This window comes from Meriones unguiculatus, chromosome 3, assembly GCF_030254825.1.
Source record: "Meriones unguiculatus strain TT.TT164.6M chromosome 3, Bangor_MerUng_6.1, whole genome shotgun sequence".
Taxonomy (NCBI): domain Eukaryota; kingdom Metazoa; phylum Chordata; class Mammalia; order Rodentia; family Muridae; genus Meriones; species Meriones unguiculatus.
In genome coordinates this window covers 165,015,364-165,038,195 of record NC_083351.1, presented here as the reverse complement: position 1 = coordinate 165,038,195, position 22,832 = coordinate 165,015,364, and the positions used below count along the sequence as shown (strand labels likewise).

General features: G+C 45.9%; 1 protein-coding gene across 1 annotated transcript in view; it reads right to left on the bottom strand.

Moving 5' to 3' along the window:
- Nucleotides 1-923: 923 nt before the first annotated feature.
- Nucleotides 924-22,832, bottom strand: part of Parm1 (prostate androgen-regulated mucin-like protein 1) — a 99,154-nt gene continuing 77,245 nt past the window's right edge. The window contains exons 3-4 of the mRNA XM_021648644.2: nucleotides 13,886-13,964; nucleotides 924-4,628 (exon numbers count right to left, since the gene is read on the bottom strand). Of these exons, the coding sequence (XP_021504319.1) occupies nucleotides 4,544-4,628; nucleotides 13,886-13,964 (164 nt within the window). The 3' untranslated portion in view covers nucleotides 924-4,543. The remainder of the gene's footprint in view (nucleotides 4,629-13,885; nucleotides 13,965-22,832) is intronic.

The following is a 22,832-nucleotide window of genomic DNA, read 5'->3' as shown; positions in this document are numbered from 1 at the left end:
TCTTTCCCTCGCCTCTCTCTCTCTCTCTCTCTCTCTTCCCTCCCCTTCCCTTCCTCCCAGAAAACAATTGAGGGGGCTTGTTCCATGACTGGTCTCCATCCCTTATAAGATCCTAGCAAGTCTTTGATGCTGCCTTACTGGTAGCCAGTAATTAACTGAACCAAACCCAACTGTACGCATACATTCATCATCTAGATGGTGATGTCTAGGTGGTCCTGGTGGTGTATGCCGATAAGCCGGGCACTCCTGAGATGGTGGTAGAGTGATCAGGAGTTCAAGGCCAGCTTGGGTTACTTAGGAAGTTCCAGGCCTGCCAGGATATGATCAGACTCTGTCTCAAGGAGGATAAAAAGAGGAAATAAAACAATTCCCCCACCTCCACTAGTTTGCAGCTGGTTCACTCCTCCCCCCAAGGAGCAGAATGCTCGGATTTGCTGTGGCTATTTTCTTCAAAATCAAAATAATATTCGGTTAGCTTCTCAGGGTTGAAATTATACTTAGGATGGCTGAAATTGCCTGCTAATTAGCTGTCAGACAAGGATGAATATGCTGAATTTAATTTTTTGAAATGGAATGGAGCAAACACCGCATGTACTGCTAATGCCAATGTGCTGTAATGTGACTTGATTATGCTTGCCGTCTCACTCATTGAATCAAAATGTTTACTTCTACCTCTGCTGGGTAAAGCACACAGAATATTTGGGAGTGAAATCACTGCTCGGGAGGTTTGTTCAGTGCTGACAGTTTCCCAGCCTGTTTCAAGATCAGAGCGACCTTCCTGTGCTACAGAAAATATTATTTATTGATGGGGGATACAATTTCTTTAAGAACAAGTCAGAGTTACTTAATATGACCAGTAAAAATGAGCCCAGTGGCCTGGATAACAAAACACCTCAAAGAATGTAAATCACCACAGCTAGACGCAAGCTTTTAACCACTTTAATTGGTAGAGTTATAATTGGTATGCAATATGTCTTACAACAAATGTAGATATGACGTCATCAAATATCAAAGAAGTCGTACACCTTCCTGTCTTTAAACATTGTCAGTTAACTTACTCCAAGAGAGAAAGGTGGCAATGAGACAGTGCCAACTAACACTTCCAAGGTCAAAGTCGAAGTGATGCAGCCATTTTCCCTCAAATGGTTAAAGGCAAAGAAGGTGAATCAACGTGCAAATTAGCATCTGGACCATTCACAAGATGCATAGGATTGAACCATGCACCCTTGCAAGCAGGATGAAGAGCAAATAGATCACATTAGAGCACAATCTACTCCTCTGAGACTTGGGTTGGAAAGTCAGAGGCCTTCTGCCATTAGTGCTCAGGCCTCCTAACCTGGATCCTGACGCACATCTGTGAGACCTGTGTCCTGGGCCATCTGTCTTCTCAGTTGGAGGGGAGATCAGTCTTTGTGGTCCCAGGAATAGTTAACCCTGCGTCAGTCAGTTGTGCAGGAGGGAAGTTCAGCGCTCTGGTAGCCATCTCATGTGGCCATGACATTAACTGTACTTTTATAGACTAAGTAAAAACAACACACCGGTATAACAGCAAAGAAGAAACTGAGATCACTCATATAGTATATAATACTTGAAACGTCCATAAATAGTTTGTGTTTTTTTTTTCTCCAGAAACTGAAAACACTGTAGACACAATTTCATTAATCCTCACAACACATCTGTGAGGTAGGAAGGGGTGACGTCACACTGTGAAAGCATCACCCCCATTTTATAAGTGAAGCCACAGCTGCGCAGGGAGGAAAAGGGGTTCCACTGGGGTCACGGGAAAAGAAAGCGGAGTTGCATACCATTCCTCGATCATTTGCAGTCCACTGAGAAGCTCCTAGCTTTCTTTCTGCTCTGACTTTCTCTCCAAAGCATTCTGGCCAGTCCAGTCCATTGTAGGGTGTGACTGTTTAGATGTACTAGGACCACTAACTTCCCTTGTGTAGACTTGGACCAACTCTCCCTGAGGTAAAGGATATCAATTATTGGCATATATTTCAGTGTGTGTGTGTGTGTGTGTGTGTGTGTGTGTGTGTGTAGAGGAATATCTGTAGAATTAAAATGCTGAAACCCTTTGACCAATTGAAAAGCAGAAAAATACACTTGGCACAGTTAAGTTCTCATACTCGCACATTTCATAGTGACAAACATGGCTAGGGTCATTTTGGAGTTTTGAGGGGACACTGCCAGTCACCTTGTTGGATATATGACTGCTTTACATTTTGCTGAAGCAATTAGAGGCTGATCAGGGCAGCAGCAATCCCCTGCCCGTGCACAATGGCATCTTTTGGTGTGAAAAAATTCTTGCTGTGTCCCTGATTTCTAACAGGTAAAGGGTCCTGGGAGGAAAGTGGTTCCTCTGGCCTAGGACTTACCCCAGAAACCATATCTGAAGTACACTTTCCCTAAGGTGTTTCATGGAGAGCTTTGTGTCCTGTGTCAGAAAATGTTCTTGGCTCCTGGAGTAAAATGACATGTAGAATGCCCTGTGGGTATTGGTTTGCCCTTTGCCTAACCGGAGACCTGTGTAGGGGTCAGGGTAGGAAGGAGGGACATTTGTTTAGGACAAGTGTGGCCATAAGGCATATACCCTTGCATTTTTGATGAAGAGGTTTCTCTCTCTCTCTCTCTCTCTCTCTCTCTCTCTCTCTCTCTCTTTGTGTGTGTGTGTGTGTGTGTGTGTTAGTTCATATTCAGGGATATCTTCATTTCTGCATACCCATGCCTTGCTACCCACTTTGTTTATGGCCTATATTTGAGGATTTCTCTTTCCTTTTGGCACTTCTGAGATTTAGGAGGAATTTTCTCCAGAGCCTGGGATTAAAATCAATAGTTTCTTGTTTCCTCTGACATCCTAGGACAATATATCATATCTTAAGATATATGCTTTCTGCTTCTTGAAATCAACATAAGACGCTGGGTGTCATTATCAGATTATTTCAGAAGGACAGCGGTGTAGCCCTGTAATAAAGCTCTCTAGAAACGGACAAATATAAGGCAACTGCACACACCAGAAATCAACCTATCAGCCAACAAACTAAACACTTTGGAGAAACAAACAAACGAACAAACAAAACCCTGATGTTTCACTTTGTTAAAAATGAAAGGGCCTTCCTGCTGTGTGAGTGTTTTGCAAGGGCATTGCCATGGATCATCTCAAGCTCAGCCTTTGATGTTTCTGGCTAGGAGGTTCTTTGGGGTGGAAGGTTGTCCTATGCCAGGTAGGGTGTTTTACAGGATCCATGGTCTCTACCTCTTAATAACACTCCCAACTAACTACTGGCAGTCAAAAATTGCTACTAGACATTTTCAAATGTCACCCCCTCCGGGGTAGGGAGGGGAGGCAAAATCACCTCTTGATGGGTCATAGTGGCTGCCGGCAAAGAAGAATGCCTATTTCTCAAAATTTGTCGCATGGGATTTTGAGACTGGAGACCCAGAGATGTTCACTTTTATTCAAAGGAAGAATGAGTAAGGTAGGTGTTGGTGTCTCCTTCCTATGGAAATGCTTCCTATAGAAGAACAACTGCACGTAGGCTAATGCCTCTTTTAACATTACTTTTTTTTTAAAATAGCATACAGCCATTATCCAATATAGACAGTAAGGCAGTGAAACCAATTGCTTTATGGGTGTCAAGTGAGAGTTCTGTGGGTTCCTCCAAGATTTGCATATCTTCCATTACCATGAAAAGCTGGCTCCTACTTGCTTCAAGAGAGTCCATGATGCGCTTAAGCTCTTCTTCTTCCCTGTTCCCTTACACTCCAGTTGCCTCTCCCTTTCTGTTCTTCAAGTTCACCTCCTAGCTTCACTCTGGGAACTATAACTTTCCTGAAAGCTGGCGGGCTGGGATCCCCCGTTGCCTTCCAGTGGCCTAGAGAGCAGGTTGAGGGCATGCCAAGACTAAGAGCAGTCACTCTGCCCTTGACTGCTGCTCTCCTCCTGGGCACAGCCCCCTCACACCTTTCATTAATTAGGCAGGAAAGAATGGTCTCTCTGCTTACAGGACTAAGTAGATATCCTGTCATATACAACCAGGCAAAGAGGGACTGAAAAGGGATCAAGAAACCCCTGCGTCCTCCACACAGTGTGGTTGCCTCTGGGAATTAATTTCCTTTTTCCTCACTGATACTTAATGTAATTTCCTACACAGAAGTTTAAGAAATAACCCAAACCGAAAGATCCCCTAAAATTAAATCCCCAGCCAAGCAACTCCGAGGCCTTTTCCTCAGTCCTTCCAAAATGGGTCCTGTGGTGGGGTGTGCCTCCACCTCCTGGCATCTGGCTTGGTCAGTGCAAAGATGGCCCATGTCACCTGCAAATAAGGCCTCCTTGGGCCTTTCTACAATGGTTCTTTTGTACCAGAAGGGGGAACGTTGTGGTAGCAGCCAGAGGAGAGGGAGGAAAACAAAAACAACCATATCAACAAAACAGGGCTTGCGATTGTCACTCAGTGTGCATCAGGTACTTGTTATTACTTCTACTGGATAAGCACTTATAAATAAAGGACAGTTATTTCTTGTCCCCAGCCACCTTCCTTTGTTAAGAGTCGTCGTAGAGAGGGTTGTTGTAGTTTCCCCAGGACCCGTAGTCATGGTCATCCAGCAGCCTTCCGTAGGAGGAATGCCTGTGAGGGAAGAAGAGGGTGAGGTTACTTGAAGCTGTGCCCTCTGAGGACAAGTTAATCCCTTGAGGCCTGAACCCAGGAGGCTCACAGGTCCATGGGAGGGAAAGACATGATCATCCCAGCAAGATAAGCCTGGACTGTGTTGCCCCTAGTTACCAGCTTCCATCCAGGAGCCTGCCTGCCCCTTTCTGTTGAGATTTGGTGAGTATCTTTCTCCTTCCCCTCAGTGCAGAAAGGAGAAAGGGTCCATTTCCACAGCTGCCACAGTTAAGAAAGGGAGGGAAGGGGAGCTTGGGGCCCAGCATCTTGGTGTAGGTCCCGGGTCTAATTTTCCCTGAAGTAATATAATATCCACACAACTACGGCCACTATTGCTGTTAACGCTGCTCGTGGTGTCTTGTTGTCATTTGTAAGTGTGTCTATGTTCAGTTTTAGTAGATCTTCAAGACCAAGGCTGGGGGAAAGAAGTGGTTCTCTTTTGGGGAAATGGCATTCAGAAGGTTGAATATGACCAAAACCATCCAGCTGAGGGGGGTGTCAAATCCCCACCTTGATCTGAAAATGGTTCTCAGAGCTTGGCTTCCTCCCCCTCCCCCTGAGTCTGACTAGCCCCTTAGTTCAATGGCAACATGGTCTAACCAGGTTGTGCTGGGCATTCTAACAGGCTGGAGCACAATAATGATCTCTGTAAGAAGCTGAAGTCAGATCGTCATCACTTCTTTCCTTAAGACTTCTGAATGCCGGAGACTGAGCAGATGGTCTAGGTCCTTCCCATGCATGGTCCTTGGTTGATTCATCAGTCTCTGCAGCACCCCCGCCTCCACTGCCTGCTCTTTGATCACCTCCCTCTGTTGAGGTGGCCTTTCTAGGCTACAGAGAAAGAGGACCCAGACAGCCCTGATGAGACCTGATAGGTTAAGGTCAGATAGAAGGGAAGGAGGACCTCCCCTATCTGTGGACTAGAGGAAGGGTATGGGAGGGGGCGGAGCAAGAGGGTGAGTGGGACTGGGAGGAGATGGGAGAGAGGGCTACAGCTAGGATAAGGTGAATAAATTGCAATAATAATAATAATGATGTTAAAAAGACTTTTGAATGGCTGCTAATGTAAGCGTATAAGCCAAAATCCTTACAATGGTTCACAGAGTCATAAAGGCCCTGGGTCATCTACTTTTCTGAGAAAAATGAGTTGCTACCAAATGCCCTGCTCTTGCTCTCTCAGCTCCAAGCGCACTGCACTTTTTCAGCCTCCCATGCCCAGCACCCTTGCCTCAGGGCCTTTGCTCTTACTGACTCCTAGCTCACACATGTGCCAAAAACATTACATGATTTATATAATTGCTTAGTAATTACTTCTCTTCTTCAGCTAGACTATATGTTTCAGGAGGGTAGAGATAATTCGCCTGTTATGTTTATTCATGGTTCTATTTCTAGCATCCGGAATATGCATGCAGTAAGTCACCCATAATTGTCTGTGGAAGACACAGTAATTGAAAAAGATGTATCTTGAATTCTCACAGTGGTCCATCTGTTCACAAAGGTGGGAGCTTGCCTGGGAACGACAGGGCCATTTAAAGACTGAAATGAAGGACAGGATTGGAGGACCAACGTAAGCAAGCCTGCAGGGCCTCTGAGGTTCATGCTAACATAAGAATTCTTACATGAGTGACAGCCTCTACAGCTCGCTGTCCATCAGGGCCTGTCTAGACTCTACTCTTGCTGGGCTAAGGTGCCAGTCAGACCTTGGGAACCTGAGCATGCAAGCTGAATTTAGATCCAGGGGGCTGAGACTGGACTAGAAATCACGGATGCTAAATACAGTGCATACAAACATGCCTACTTCCCATAGCCTTCTCTCAGCCAGAAGGGAATATTCACCCTTGTAGAAACACAACCCAAGGGACACAAAAAGCATCTGCTCCACTTATATTAGTTGCTAAAACAATTGTTCTTGCCCTCCTGTGGCTTACTGACATCAGCCAGGTATTGGCAAAGAGACGGCATGTAACCAGAAGCAGGCCGTTGCTGTACTCGCTTCAGGGTTCTGATGTAGCTCCCGCAAGCTGGCTAAGTGAACCCCGTGTACATCCCTGGGAGCTTGAAAGTGTCCCACAAAATAATCGGTTTATACTGTAAGCCCACAGTCACGCGTGTGGACACGGGAAAGAGAGAGACCATAAGCAGCAACCCAGACACACTCCTGTCTTTTTAGTATACAGGAAAAGCAGAGGTTGTTTTGGTAGGTGGAGATCATGAGCCAGCTCTCCACTTAACTGAAAGCAGCCAGTTCTAACTAAACGCTAATATTATTGACTGAGAAATGGAGCTGCCACATGAGAAAACAAGATTCTGGCCATGACAACACTGGAGTCCACCCTCTTTTTCAGCATGTCTTTACAGCTGTGAGTTTGGCAAGCATGTTCATAGCGACCCCGTGCCTTCATTGATGGGGAGCCCCTGCTTCACCTTTCGCGGTAATTTAACCTCGGGTGGCAGTTTAATCTCTTTCATATCATTTTATTCTCATAAACTGTCAGTTTGGTCAATAGATGTTATGTCCTGAGTAAGTTTTTGACCCCCTTGTTCCTTCATTTATAAAATGGCAGGTTAAAAAAATGCATTAAAGTTGTTAGAAGCACTCAGTGAGGTAATGCATTTTAAAGGCTTGGCACACGATAAATATTGGCCAACACTGCTTTGTAACTTTTATTATAATGAAACTTATACAAGCCCATGCTAAATCTGCAAACAGTAAGATGGAATGCTGAACTACTGATGCTATGTGCCAGGCATAGCAATAAAGCCAGTTTCTGATATAATTATTTGAATCTTATAAACTAAGAGGGGTGAAAGGATTACAACTGCTCTGGCCACCAGGCTGCACAGTCTGTGGTTATTTCAGGCACTTGGGTCAACACTACACCTGGGTTTGCTGCATCGAAAGAGCCACGTGCCGCGCAAACACGAGGAGAACGAAGAAAAGCACTGATCTTGGCTTTCGGTTTTTCTTTGTCTTTACATTTGAACAGGGAGTGCCCCTGAGTGAGGAAAGAGATGCAAGGGAGATGGATAAGGCAAAATGGAGGAAATAACGAGAGAAAAATGGTAAATGCCTCGAGCCCACAGGGACCGGAACAAGAGGTGGACACGCTGGGGTTGAAGCTGGGCTGGGGTTGAAGAAGCTGGGCTGGGGTTGAAGCTGGGCTGGGGTTGAAGCTGGGCTGGGGTTGAAGAAGCTGGGCTGGGGTTGAAGAAGCTGGGCTGGGGTTGAAGCTGGGCTCAGGTAAATCGGATGTTGTCGTGGACAGAGGAAGAGAAACACAGTTGTGGGTATGTCGTAAGGGGAGAATAGTTAGGGAACATACAGACCTTTCTCTCTGGGCCAGAGTTTCTTAAACCATGGCGCACTGTGATTGGACAAGGGGATGTTTCCAGATGGGCAAGTGTAAGCAGAGTTAAGAAGTTAAAAAAAAAGGAAACTTCCCTCTACTCCCAACATTAGGAAAACAGGCCTAAAGGAACTTAGATAGCTTTGTCAATATTATTTAATGGGAGGCCCATAAAGCCATATCTTCACTCTGTAAGACAACACTTCCTTATCTGAGTTCAATCTGAAGAGCAGGTGTTGTGAGCCGTGTCATTATTGGGTCAAGGAAATTTTGCTTGTGTGATTTCTCAGTACAGATGGCTACCTGCCCTAATCACTGTTTTCCATTTGTTGCAAACTGTCTCCTCTTAAATAAACTTCTTGGGGAGAAACTATATCTTGCTTTCTCTGTAACTGTTACATGCTTAACGTGTTGGCTTTGATGCCCTGGTTATACCGTACTTGAAGGTGACTGTTTATATCTAGTGGCAGATAAATCGTGCACATGTTAATTGGGTCAACACTAGAGAGGGTTCTCATGGCTTGAGGCAACCTTGTACAAAGTTGGCAAAGTAGAGAAAAAAAAAACACAACTCAGTAAAGAATGTTGGAGGTCAAAAGCTCTGCTTGACTGAATGAGAGGAAGGAGAAGGAGAATTAAGGCCAGATCTTGTGCCATGCTGTGGCTTTCCAGCACTCAGCTCAGTGCCCACAGAACCCCGATCAAGGGCACCACGCTTCCTGTCTGTATTCCTCCTGTACTGTATGGTTTAGCGGGCTAAAAGCAAAACCAGGAAGGCAAATAAGGAGTAGCCTCTCATTTTATCTTATCTTTTTATCAGTGCTCAACTGTCCTTGAAGATGAGTGTGGTGTTGCACTTTGTGTTTAAACAAAACATATTTTGGAGAACACCTGCTGTTTTTCCAACAGCACAGCTCTTGGCAGAGCCTCCACCTGTGTCGACTAATATATTCTGAGTCCTCACTTTTTTGGCAGAGGAGACCCCCACGTTTCAGTCATTAGTGCTTATCATGAGCTAAGCAGGAAGGAAACGCAGATAGAACGACAGGACTAAGTTCTGGGGAATGCTGCAGTCATTAGCCATCCGAAATTAAGCATCGGACTCTTTATCTTCCATTAGCAAAGATGTCTATGCAGCTGTCGCTCTTTCTTCTTTCTGTTTCCACCGGTGACCCCCTATTCCTAATGGTCACTTTCCTGCCTGGCTCCTTTCATTGAACTCTTCATTGAAGACTTAGTCCCTTAGTGTCCTTGATGTGCTTGCTAGGAATGTAAATATAAGGGACCTACCAAATCAGAATCAGAACCCCTGGAAACTGTTTGTAATATACCCCCCCCCAAAAAAAAACCAGCAATTTTACACAGCAGAGCCCAGAGAGCCACAGAAGTGGGAATTCACTTCTAGACACTCAGAACTCCAAAAGCTAAGCTGAAAATATTCAGCACATGGACAACAAATTAAAAAAGATCCTGGCCTTCGCAGCTGGCCGGGGCTAGTCATTAAACTCAACAACCAGCCGAAGCGATCTGCAGTCACTGTGAGACACGGAGCAAGAGACAGCCGACTTCTGACAAAGACATCTGAAGAGCCAGGCCTCGCTGCCTCTAAAACTCAGATCACATTTATTTTCATGAAGGGTTACCTAATCATAGCTTCATCCACTCCTGCAGGCGCACGCACTCGGGTGGGGAGCTTATCTCCTACCTGAGCAGATTTGAGCAATTTAAACAAAACAGAACTGACTTTTATGCCACACTTCAATCATCGCTAATTAAAGACACCCTTTTTCGAGGAGTAGGGAGGGTTTGCTTCCCCAGTTAAATCTGCAAGCAGAGCCTTGGAGCAGAGGCCGCCTGAGACCTTTTCTGCTTACAAATGTCTAACACAAGTGCAACCTCGCCAGGAAGCTGCCCCACAACACGCAGTGACTGCTGAGCTCCGACAGCATCTTCTTCTCCCCCTCTTCTCTTTCCCCCGTGGGTTCTTTGTGTCCACCTGGTGGGAATGCCAAGGAAGGACATAGTTCTTCCAGCCTCATGCGTGAGGCCACCGTCTCGGTAAGCATCACATGACACGCACAGTTCTGAAACCGATGGATGTCATGGCAAGCAACTCCAGCTGGTAGCTCGCCTCTGCCTCCCCACTGAGCATGTGCAGGTATCCTAACTTAATCCTCACCACACTCTGGAGTTAAGTGTTCTACTACGGTCCCACTTTACAAAGGAAGAGCGCGTAGGCTGTTGAGACAGTTGTCCATTGGTCCTGTGCTTCCCCCCACAGATAGTCTCTTTGGGCACTCTCTACTCCTCTTTTCATACTCAAACCAACCTTGACAGCGATGGTGAAAAGGTCAGTATGGTGCTGAACTCCAATGCAGAGCTCCTGTTTCCCCTTATCCACATGAAACCTTCTGCTGGTCAAGATGGGTCCCTGACAGGAGAAATCTAAGAAGCTCAGGGCAGTTCAACATACTTTGACGGCTAACGTTATCAAAAGATACGGTTCTCCAGGCAGCAGACACTGTGACAAAGCTAGAGGTCATAGGGTCACTGGAGAGCAGAGTGTGGAGACAGATGGCTAGTGAGTTTACCGATGCCTTTGGAGGAAACGGACACGTGGGGAGAAAGGGGAAGGCACGGAGCCCTGTCGGTGGAACTTGTGAGCTGCTCTGTGTTTGGTTGGTGACAGTGCCTTTTCCAGTGGCTTTGCACTCACAGGGCCATTGCTGAGCTAGGGCTGTGGCCTGTGGACTCAGGCCATGCTAACAGCTCCCGTATGACCCGGGATTTCAGGGAGTGGCCAAGTGGTAAGAGCCCATCAGGTAAGAGAACAGTTGCATGCTACTGTTCTTAGAACTATGGGAAGAGAGAAGCAGAACGGGTTTCTAGCCAAGGTCAAGCTTGCTACACATGCCTAATGCTAGACATGCATGCACAAGCACACATATGCACATATATGTGTATGTGTGTATATATATGTATAAATATTCACATGCACGCACATACACACTCAAAAAGGGGGAGGGAGAGACAGACAGCAATCAACCTGGCTGTTTTTGATGCAGGATTAATTAGGGGTATTTCCCAAGAATCTGGCAAGGTAGCATGGCCTGAGACTAATGAAAACAATTAGCCTCCTTATATTCCCATCTCCCCCTGCCTCAAAGTGTAAAGGAGAAGTAGAAAGGGGCTTTCCTCAGGGGCTTTCTAGCACATGGATGTACTGCCTTCTTGAGTTTACAGAGCCAAGTGTAAGTAGTATCAGCCCTTATGCTTATACTAGTGTGGACCGTCTGCTTTGGAAAAGAGAGACCTGGGGAAGAAAGGCCAGAAATTCATTCAGTTTTACTCCCGAATTTATCTGGTGTTAGGGCTGGGGAGCAATCTAGTTTAAAAGTGGCATTTTATACAGTTTTCCTCAGGGCACAGAACAAGTTGTGATGGCATGCTAGTTTTCTAAGAGTGGTCCATTGTCTGATGGCAGGACTCTGTCGCATCACTCAGATGGTCCCATTGTTTGGAGAACAAATGTGCGTGTGTGTTGTATGTATGTATGTATGTATGGTCACGTTACTCAGATTTTTTTCTAGCTTACCGTTTTCATGGTGATGAAAGAAGGGCTTGTTCTTGGCACACAGTTCCCATTCACCCTCCATCAGGTAGTTAGACTCACTGCTCTTCTAAGGTGAGGGGCAAAGGCTAGTGATCTACCATGACATGCTCAGGTTGCTAGGAAGTGGTGGGGCTAGGACTTGAACTAACATCTCTCAGCATCTAGAATCCAAATCCTTAATCATTGTTCAAGCTTGCCTGCCAAAAGGTAGTATTTGTTTGAGATGGTAAATTGGGATTTTTTTCCTAAAGTCAAGACAAGGAGTCCTTTAGCTGATTGTAACCTTTCTTTTTGTATCTGTGTGGGGAGAATAGACTAAGTGGTAAGTGGTAAGCCATTCATATAAAGGTCTTTTTTTTTTTTTTTTTTTGGTGATATGGTTCTACAGAATATCACCATTGGTGATTTGAAAAATGACTATAATTTATCTGTAAGTTCGTTTGGCTGGGGCAGGAATATATTTTCAGAATACTCGTTGTTACAAACTATCAATGAAGCTACTCAACTCATAAATACAGGATAGGTGTAGCAATAAACTAGTCTTAAGGAAATGTCTGTGTGTTTTTAAGACAGCTTTGAACATGGGTCACTCAGGCCTTTTTGTTTCCATTTTTCCTTGAAAACCGTTCTCTTCTGTTCTTTGTATGTAGATGGAGACGATGCTACAAGCCACTCTCGTTCTCGATGCCCTTATTAGATTGATTTGATGCTAAATGATAACAGAAGATGGGGTGATAGAAGGAAAGGAGGAGGCGCATTCCCTGATGGGTGCTGGTGTGCATGTGTGTGTCTTGTGTCCGACATGCCTGTATAGGTGTATGATGTATTTGTGTTTGTGTGTGTATCTGGTGTGTGTATATGTTGTGTGTGTGTGTTTGTGTATGGTGTGTGTTTATGTGTGGGTGCACACAGTGCCCTGTGATGGTGTCGCCTTATCTTTGACACTTACTTTACGAAATGCCACCTCTGTGTCTGTTACTGAGCTTTTACATGAGATCTAGTCCATGAGGCTCAAATATTTGTGAGAAAGAGAGAACAAACAAGTAAACAAGTACACGAAAAGCACAATAAATACTGATAACATCAGGGATGAATGTAATGAAGGAACAGAAGGGATAAATGACAGGGCCCCAGGCTGAACTGAAAATCTCTCTGGAGAAAGAGACGCATGTCCACAGACATGGCACAGGGAAGAACTTCAAACAAAGCCATGGGAGGTGGGGGGAAGGGGCGGGAAGGGGGACTATGAATAGACCAAGGCCCGGGAGGGCGGGGTCAGTAGGCTCTGAGAATGGGAGGGGAGCTGGAGTCTGAACCCCGGAAGTGGAGGGTGACAGAGATACGGATGCAAGGGCCTGGTCTGAAGGGCTCCTAGGCCAGCCTGAGGAGCTAAAATTTAATTCAAATGCGGAAGAGAGCTCCAAGGGAATTTGGAGGAATGGGGTGATGGGTTTGAAGGAGTTTCTAAAGAGATGGTACCAGCTGCTGTGTAGTCAATGCGTCGGAGGTCAAGGAGGCCATGTTCGTGGCTCCAGAACATGTCCTTCTGTCCTCTATGCTACACAGGCTGGTAAATGAGACCGCCACATGCCATCTGGCATTTACAGCTGGAAGGGCAGGCGCTGGGAGTAAAGTGGCTTTGAGGACTTCCGGATTTTACAGAGTGACGGGAAACAAGGACAGGGCTTTGAAGAACGCTGTAGTTTTCTGTCTGGCTAAGGAGTGTGAAGTCTCAGCTACCCTCTCTGCTCACCTTCCCTTTATAGGAGAAAAGCCTTCTAAAAATTAACAGTATAGGGACATAACCCAGCACCAGCGCTCAGTCTTCTAGAAAATGCCACCTTTTCATTTGATCTTGCATGTATTTGGTTAGAACTAGTAAACACAAACATCAGAGCTGAGTGACCGCTGATCCCGCCTTCTGCCCCAGCCCACAGATGAGGAAGCCCTAGTTCCCCGAGGTGTGTGGCTTCCCCAGGGCAGTGGAGTGATTTCAGGACAGATGCCAGCATAGTCTCCAGACTCTAGATAAACCTTGTCCCGTGACATGATCATGCCATAAACTCCGCTCTTTCTTCTTCAAAGCGTCTGCCCCTGTCTAGTGTGGGGTTAGTTTACCAGCCCCATTCACTTCCCTGCCAGTGTTTCTCCTGAGGGACGAGGTGCCCATCACAGAACAAGGCCGTGGCAAAACAGCCTTCAGCCTGGAGCCGCAGAAGCGGAGTCCTGCTCTTTTCAAAGGAGAAGGAGGGTCTCACCTGATCTTTAGATATGCCGCAGCTCCGAACACCAACAGCACCACAGCAATGACCGTCACGGTGATGGCGGCGATGCTGCCTGTGAAGGAAGAAAGGCCCAGAAGAGTCAGCGGGGGAGCCAGCTCATGATGCTAGAGTCCACAATACCTATCTGCATCGCCTCTAAAACAGGAAAAGAGCCGTTTACCCCAGACCATTCCAAACAAAACCTGGAATTTCAATTCTGTTACTGAACTTAAAAATTACAAAGTGAGGTTCCGTAAACAGTCAGTATTTCTTCAGCATTTATCATGAACACAAAGGCCATATCTCCCGGTCCTTTGAAGAATGGTGGCAGTCAGTCGCCACTGCTGTGGTCTGCGGCGGGAGAAGATGTTCAATCTCCCAATGTTTGCTTTTCATGTTTCGTAGGGTCCCTTGTGCCGCTATGAAGCAAGGCAGCTGAGTTTTTAATAAACTAGACCCACACATCTCTATCAGAGTGGCCACCTCAAAGAGGTCGCTTTGGTAGAAGAGTGCAGATTTCAGTGATGTCATCATAGCATGTCATGTTTCAAAGCATTTGAAAAAAAAAAAACCTGCTCCTCTTTGGGAGGGATGAGCAGCTTCCTTATTGAAATGGTAAATTTGGGATTATAGAGAATTAAGTCAAGTTTTGTATGTAAAGGAAGGTCAAGTATTCAGGTAACATTGTTTTTGTTGTCATTGTCGTAACAACATTGCTATGAAGCAGTGGTTCTCAATCTGTGGGTCACGACTCCTTTGATGCCTCATATAAGACATTCTGCATATCAGATATTTACACTATGATTTGTAACGGTAGCAAAATTACAGTTATGAAGTAGCAGTGAAATGATTTTATGGTGTGGGGGGGGGTCCCCACAGCATGAGGAACTGCATTAAAGGGTTGCAACATTAGGAGGGTTGAGAACCACTGTTTATAATGTAACACAAATGCTTTATGCTGCAGCTTGAAATGTGGTTCCTGAAGCAGTTATTAATGGGAAGGTAGAGAGACAGGCAGACAGACTAACCCTTTAAGCATGTGTCCATATAAAACTAACCATCACACCTCTAAAGTGCATCTCTGGGGTACAGCGCTTTTTCTGCGTGAGTTTGGGCCAGTGGCATATACACTTCTACCTCAGAAGTGTTAAAGATCAACTGGAGTCTTGTCCTCAAGTATTTCAAAAGACTTTTGGTGCAACACATCTGTTTACTCTTGCACAACTACTTATTGCTTTAACTAGTGAATGGATCTGTTCTTAAATGCCTGGAAATATGTAGATCCACATGTTTGTGTGTGTAGAGAGAAAGAGAAAGGAAAGAGAGAGAGAGAGAAAGAGAGAGAGAGAGGCATGATTGGCTGTGGGACCATGAGCTCTTAACTGGGTTGACTCATATGTTCTGCTCATCTCACATGATTTTAATAAGCTAAATGAGACGTCACACACACCAACCTGAAGAATTGTCCAAATGCATGATCCCAGGCCATTTACTATCTTTTGTACATGAATCTTTCTCACATTTTAAGATTTATCAATTGTAAATTATTTGGCATCTCTTTTTATGCCCACCCCCTTTCCATGAATGGCTTGTGGTTATTGTTTTCTCCATCACCTCCTCTACCAAAAAAAGTAGGTCATAGTCAAAATGCAAAGCTATTTCTTTTTTTTTTTTGGTGGTGGTGGTGGGGGGAGTGGTGTTTTTGTTTTCTGAGACAGGGTTTCTCGGTGTAGCCTTGGCTTTCCTGGACTTACTTTGTAGACAAGGATGACCTCAAACTCACAGAGATCTGCCTGCCTTTGCCTCCCTGAGCCCTGGGATTAAGGCGTGTGCCTGTGCTGTCATGCCTGGCTGCAAAGCTGCGTCTTAACTCTTGAGTAAGTCCCCTGAAGTTTTAGATGAAAGGCGACAGCAGGTATCCACATGATTACAGCAGAGAACTAAGGGTCATTGCTAATGTGAAGACAATGAAAAGAGCTTGATGTTTCCATGGAGACTGGCCACAGTCAACCCTTTCAGAGCTTGTATACTCTAGGACAACCTGCAAATCCATTTCTTTGCTTCTAGAAGGTTTTGGAGGCCAATGTGTACAATTAGCAGTGTAGTTATCTCTCCCTTTTCGTAGCATTAGATAGACCGCGGTGCCAACTGCTGAAACGCACAGATCTGGCCAAGCAGAGAAAGCCTGAGGTTAGAGCTTCTCATGAAAAAAAAAAAAAAAAAGAAAGAAAAACCCACTCTTATTTTGAAAGGAAGCTCTTAGCTTCTTGGCCTCCAAATAGCGCTGAAATTAGAACAATTCAAAGTTCACTGAAGCTTCTTAAGAGCTTCAAGCTTTCAGATGGGGCGGGCGCGCGGGAGGTGGGGGGGTTATAACCACAAGGTAAGTGGAGGGAGGCATTTGGAGATTCAAAAAGATACAGCCATTGCAATGAGCAGCAGTTTTAAAAACTGACCTCTTAATATAATTCCTCCCCACAACTCAACAAAAGAAAAGGAATATAACTGGTGCCCCTAAAGACTCCTTTCCCTCAACCCTAAGGAGAGTTTAGCATAGGAAGTTGTAGGGCTGACCTTCTTCAGTTTCTTCCCTAACTGTAAGCAACTGCATCTCCTACAACTCTGCCATTTACCTAGTTTATTTATACACCACCCTTTTAAAATAAATCAGGCAGTTTCCCCAGCTCAAGTGCTGTTCTTTTTCATGGGGAGACAGTAAGTGACATAACGCCCTGTTCCTTCACGTCAAGCTGGCTGTCAGCTCCAGGAGCACTTCCAATCTTCAAATGGGCACCTTGGAGGCCACTCTTCTATGGCCACAGGTGACCCCGCCATCCTTGTTGCCAGAGACGGATTACACATGACATTTTACCTGGTAGTCTCCTGGGGGAAGCTGGGTAAAAAAGGGCTCTTTAGAGAGTTGGTTTCACCAAAATGAGGCAAAGGGTATGAGTGAGGTAAAATAGTTTGTGCTGAAGTCTGGGATTCTCCTGAGCTGTTCTGTCACCCGATGGCTGTTTGAAGGGAGTGCTACACCCTCTCCAGCCCTCCCCCCACTTAGCCTCCCCCCTGAGGAGCCTGAGCCTTCAGGAAGTAGATCTTTATCAGCAGGAGCACCAAGCCCAGGAGATCCTGTGTTCCTGAGCCTGTCCTCAGCAGGTGTTGCCTCAGGTTCCTGTTGTGTCTGGTCTCTCTCACTGTGTGTGTGAAAGAGAGAGAGAGAGAGAGAGAGAGAGAGAGAGAGAGAGAGAGAGAGAGAGAAAGAGAACACAGCTAAGCCTCTAGGAGCAATGCTTTCTGTGGCAACTGAAAGGCTCTGCTTTTTTTTTTCCTTCTGAAAACAAATCCTGTCCCCCGGACTTTTGTTTAAACTAATCTGGAATTCCCCTTTGTCATTTTATTCTCACTTTTTTTTTTTCAAGATGGGGCAGGGAGAAAAGAAAAGGAAGGGGGTGTGGGTGGAGGTGTGGTGCGGGCACAGCTTTGCCCACAAGAAAGGTGAATGACCTCACGGGCTGTGTGCTGGGAAAGGGTGCGGGGAGGTTTGTCAGCATTTTAGTGCTTCCTCCTCAGGATCCATTATTTACAGGCCAGGAGTGACTCAAGCCATAAAGCTCTGGGATGGGCAGACTACCAGAGAGAACCGGAGGAAACTTATCTGTTTATTGTGTAAGCCAAGATACAAGGCATTATTCCCCTGGGCCAGCACATTGTACCGTGCTAACACGTTATGCCTCCCCACAGGGCTCTCCAAGAGCCCAAACCCCAAGCCTCTTTGGATTTCATGCTCCCCCAAAGCCTGGGATTTCTCAGAGTATCCTTTTTGTCACTTTCACAAGGGCTCAGAACGAGAATAAATGGGCTCGTTTGTAAGGACAGCTCCTGCCTTTTGCAGGTGATTACTTTGGGCCAGCCCAAGGAGGTTACACCTCTCATTTAATTCTCTTCATGAGCTGACTGGACTCACTCCCATTTTATAGACGAGGAAGTTGAGGCGGAGAACAGTTGAGATCTTGGTTAAAGTTTTACATTTGTAAACCGTGGTGCTAACATCTGAACTTAGGCTTACATCGTCTGCCTTTTGGATTTTAATCGTCACTATGATAGTTACTTCCATAGCCCGCTCCACGGACTTGTCTTCCTGGTTTGTTCGTTTGCTTCCCGTCTCTCCCCCTCCCCCTTTATGACATGGCTACGTAGGAAGGCTTGCTGAGAAGCCGTCCCTGCTGACGACACTCTTGAGCGTTGAGGGTGCTTGAGGGTGTGTTCGGATGTTCTTGCATCTCCGTGTCTCCCTTTTCAAACACTGCGATTCCGACCTTCCCTAGGCAGATTCTAGTCATATCCTTCTTGCGTCCCATCTCATCCTTTGCATGCTGTTAGCACCAGGCACAATCTCTAGGCCATGGTGGGAACTTAACGCTGTCCTTCAGTGTTGAATCACTAATCGTGATGTCGGCTGGAAACTTTGGTACAGTGACTGGAGGTTTTGACCCCAGTCACCGTACTCGGAAAGTTCTTAAACACAGGCTTTGTATCTATTCCTCCTGGAAGCCTCGGGTCTCAGTCTCATCCAAGTGCCTACCTCTAGGGCTCCATCTCTGTCCCACCACCCTCCACGCTGTTTAACGATGACCCTCCATGGATGGCAGTTGGGGTTGGCTGTAAGTGAACTAATTTAGTAATAACTGACTGGAGACAGATTAGATCTGTGCAACAGCTGTGTAGCCAACTTCTAAAAAGACATGCCCCTGCTCAGACCTGGCCAGCCACTGCTCCTTTTTTAGTGCCCAGAGGCAGTCCTGGAACAAACATTTCAAGAGCCCTCCCTCCCCATGATTGCCTCTCACACACAGCTATGTGGGCAGCTGTCTCATACCCAAGGGCCTATGTCCTTGCTACCTCCTGGATCACTTGACCTGAAAGTGTCCACTTTTAGGATCTTCTCATTGAGAGGACTCCCACGCCAATTAGACATGAAAGAAGCCTTGCATGTAAGCTTCTTTTGGTGGGAATATTTGACAGTGAGAATGCTAGGACATGATAGGGTAGACATAAGCATCTGTGAGTACACTTGACTAGGACTTTTACAGGCGTCTGAGGGCACAGGGAGTGGGGCAGGCAATGGAGGCATGTCCAAGGAGGAGGAAAAGGTGAGGGCTGAGGGTCTGTCCCTTTGACACATGGCCACACAGCAGGAGTATTTGGTTCATATGTGTGAGCGTTTGAGCAAGGTCCCGGGCGTGTGCACACACTTCTGCTGCATTTAGGAAGAGTTGCCCGAAGCTCTGTCAACTGCTCTTCAGCATCACCACGATTCCTTTCCTTCTTCCTGGTTCATAAAGTCAGGAAGAAATGGAAAGGACAGGTGGCCATTTCACAGTGTGGAACAGCTCCTCCTTCAGTCAAGGTCATCGGGAGGAAAGGGACGCTTTGCCTCTGAGTTCTTTCCCTTTCAAAGTGTCTGTCTGTGGGTGCGCTGGGGGAGGGGCTGAGTAGCAGAACAGCCTGCACCTGAATTTCCATTCCGTATGGTAGACTCTTCCACATTTATAGAAGTGATAACAATGAGAATAGTGACAAGCAGCAATAGAACAAACAACAGCAACTAATGCTCCCTAAGCTTTAGTATTTCCGTACATCTACACCTGTAAGAATTCTGTAAACTAAATAGTTTTGATATCTCCGTTTTACAGGTGAAGAGACTAAGGACAGAGGTCGCAGGCCCCAGACCATGCTGGTACCTAGAAAGGCCAGTTACAAGGACATGCCGGCTTGGAATCCGAACTATACTCCACTAACTGCTTCTGCCACCTTGGCTTTAGTGTGAGGCCTGGGCCAAGCATTAGGTATAAAGCCTTCAGTCTGGACATCTTGCCTGCTTTCTGATGACTCAGGAGTCAGGGTGTAATTCAGGACTGTGTAGGAGTTTGGGCCCTCCTACAGGCACTGTGAAGTGGAGCCAAAGCTCAGTGATATCTAGATATTAAAATAACCCCTCGTACACGGCAACTGACATTTCTCTGGCAGTGATACATGTGTTTTGGGAAGAGGACTTATTGGAAGCCACAGCACTGGTTTTAACAATCTCGCAAGGCTGTCCTGAATGACCAAACTGGTCTCCCAAGGCTGTTTGGGATTGGCTCCTGATTTGCTCTTGATCTAGGAATGTGGAATACAGAGAACACCGGGCCAGTGGCTTGTGAAGACAAGCCTCAGTGTCTGGGAACTGCACAGGAGAGTCCAGCTTTGGATTGGCAGACAGGGAAGCAGGTAATGCCAAACTTGGTATTTCTACCTGTACAGAGAGGTGGGTCTGGAAAAGTTGGAACAAGTCTTGAGAAGGGGCGAGAGTAAATCATTTTCCTGGATTTGGGTTGTTTTGGTTTTGTTTTTTTCTGAGACAGGGTTTCTCTGTGTAGCCTTGGCTGTCTTGGACTTACTTTGTAAAACAGCTTGACCTTGAACTCTCAAAGACCACCTGCTTCTGCCGCCCTAGTGCTGGGATTAAAGGCGTGTGCCACCACTGACCGGCTCTGGTGGGCAGGATTTGGACAGACAGCAATGAAGATGTGCTGCGATGGGAGATAGCAAGGGGCATTTCCCATTTCCGGGTCAGCACCAGGTCAGGCACAGAAGCACCGGACTGAATCCCTTATCTAAAAAGGACCGAATTCTTGCCTTCTGCCTCTAGAGTCACTGGGAAGGACAGACAGAAGAACATGTTTTGTGAACTAGCACAAAGCAAGAGGGGTTAAACTGAGACTTTGCTTTGCCTCATGACCTAGGAGACAGTGTGACTCACAGAAATGACCTGACCCATGTCTACCTAAGAAGGAGCAACGGAAATGAAAAGGGGCCATGAACAGGTTCATGCCCTCAGGACCAAGTCCCAGAAAATTCTGGGGGTCAGGGTTGGTGTTTGATCTTAACAGTGTGGGACAGGTGTGGGAGCACCAGGAGCATTCTGGGAAGAGGCACACATTTTCGTTTGCTTGTTTGGTTGGTTGGTTTTTCAAGAAAGTTCTCAAACATAGTCTCCACCAGAAGTCATCTCGAAGGATGGAATACCTTGAGCCCAGCCTTTCTACATGCTTTTATTTACTCTGCCGTAACTGATGCTGACATCTATAGCTCTGGGTAGTTATACGGATTTGCACCTGAGATACAGACATAGGACATACTGTTATATTGATTCAAGTCTGCCTGCCCTTGATTGGAAGTCTCTGAAAGCCAGGAATACCAACCATGTTTTTTTCCTTTTTTTTTTTCTTTTTTTTGGCTAGGCCTAAAATAAATAATTCATAAAATAATGCTGATTTCTTCTGAAATATGGCTAACTTGTTATTCATTAATGAAAGATTAATACACTTCAGGGTATGTGTAGGAATGCGTGCATGTTCGTACGTCTATGTGTATGTACGTGCTCACGTATGTGTGTGGAAGTCAGAGGACAGTTTTGGACATGGCTCCTCAGGAAATGTCCGCTTTGCTTTGCAGGACAGTATCTCCCACTTGGATCTGGGGTGCACTAATTAGGTGAGTGTAGATGGCCGGTGGGCCCCAGGGACCCCCCTATCTCACCCTCCCTAGCACTGAGATTATAAACATGGGCCACTGTGCCTTCTGTTTTAGGTGAGTGTTTGGACTTGAACTCAGCTCCTCATGCTTACACACAAGCACTTTGCCAACTGAGCCATCTCCGCAGCTTCAGAGACAGTTTGAGTCACGATTCATTATTGCTTATGGCATAAGGGAGACAGTGCTTTATCATCATAGGATTTTCAGGCAAATCTGTAGAAGCGTTTTAATGAACACAACCGAAGCTTGCCTCTGCGTACTTTCCTGTTCTTTACTGAACACTTTCTATACCTTTGAACCATTGGTTTACTGTGGAGTTGTTTCCACAAACATAGGGTAAGAAGCCAGATGATCATAACTAGACAACTGTTATTCAACTGAAGTGGTTCCCGTTTTTCTACTCTTATCTGATAGCTAGGCAAAGTGCCCGAGAGAAGGCAGGTCGGCTTCGGACTGGGGCCAGGGGAACAACTGTACTTTTATACTTGACATCATTTGAAGACCAGGTTTGGTGACTAAAACTTTGATCTAAAAACTGGTGTTCTGGGCAGGGAGATGGTTTAGTCAGTTAAGGCCTCGTCACACAAATATGAAGAGTCAAGTGTGAATCCCTAGAACCCACATAATAATCTGGGCACAGCTGTAAACACAGTGCTGGCGAGGCAGAAGTGGGGAGTATCCCCGGGTTCACTGCTAACTGCTGCAGCCAAATAGGTAAACCTCAGCTTCAGTGAGAAACCTTGCTTTGAAAAGTACGGTGGAGAGGGACTCAGATACCTGACTCTGACCTTTTCTTTACACCCCCCCACACCCTTCTACATGTACACACATGAACATTCACACACATATAGCATACTGATAAATAAGAAAGAAACATTTTCCTGCATAAAGCATGTACCTAAAAAGAAAACAACAGTAGAAATGTTGATCTTGGTTACGATAATAAATGGCGTGAGCTGCAGATTCAGGTGCTGTTTTCTCTCAGCTTCAGTCTCTCACGGGGACACAGCCCTGCACTCCCTGTGAGGAAGCACGGAGCACGGGACTGCAGCTAATGAAACCATTTTGGGCGGTTCTCCGTTACTATGGTTTTAAAGTTTATTCATTCCACTTACAATTACAGTCTTTTCCAACACAAATGAGACCTCCTTCTCACTTGGAATTATTTTAACTATCTATTTAGATTGCTCAGTCTCTGCTCTCCTTTGACATTTGTAACATGAGCTACTTGGGGGTTTCCAATAATAGCAATGATCTTGTTTAGTCCTTCTCTCATGGTGTAGTGCTGTCTAAGCTGATTGCCACACAGCTACTCTAGGGCTGTCGAGAGCACAGCTCACGTCCAGTTCGCCGGAGGGTG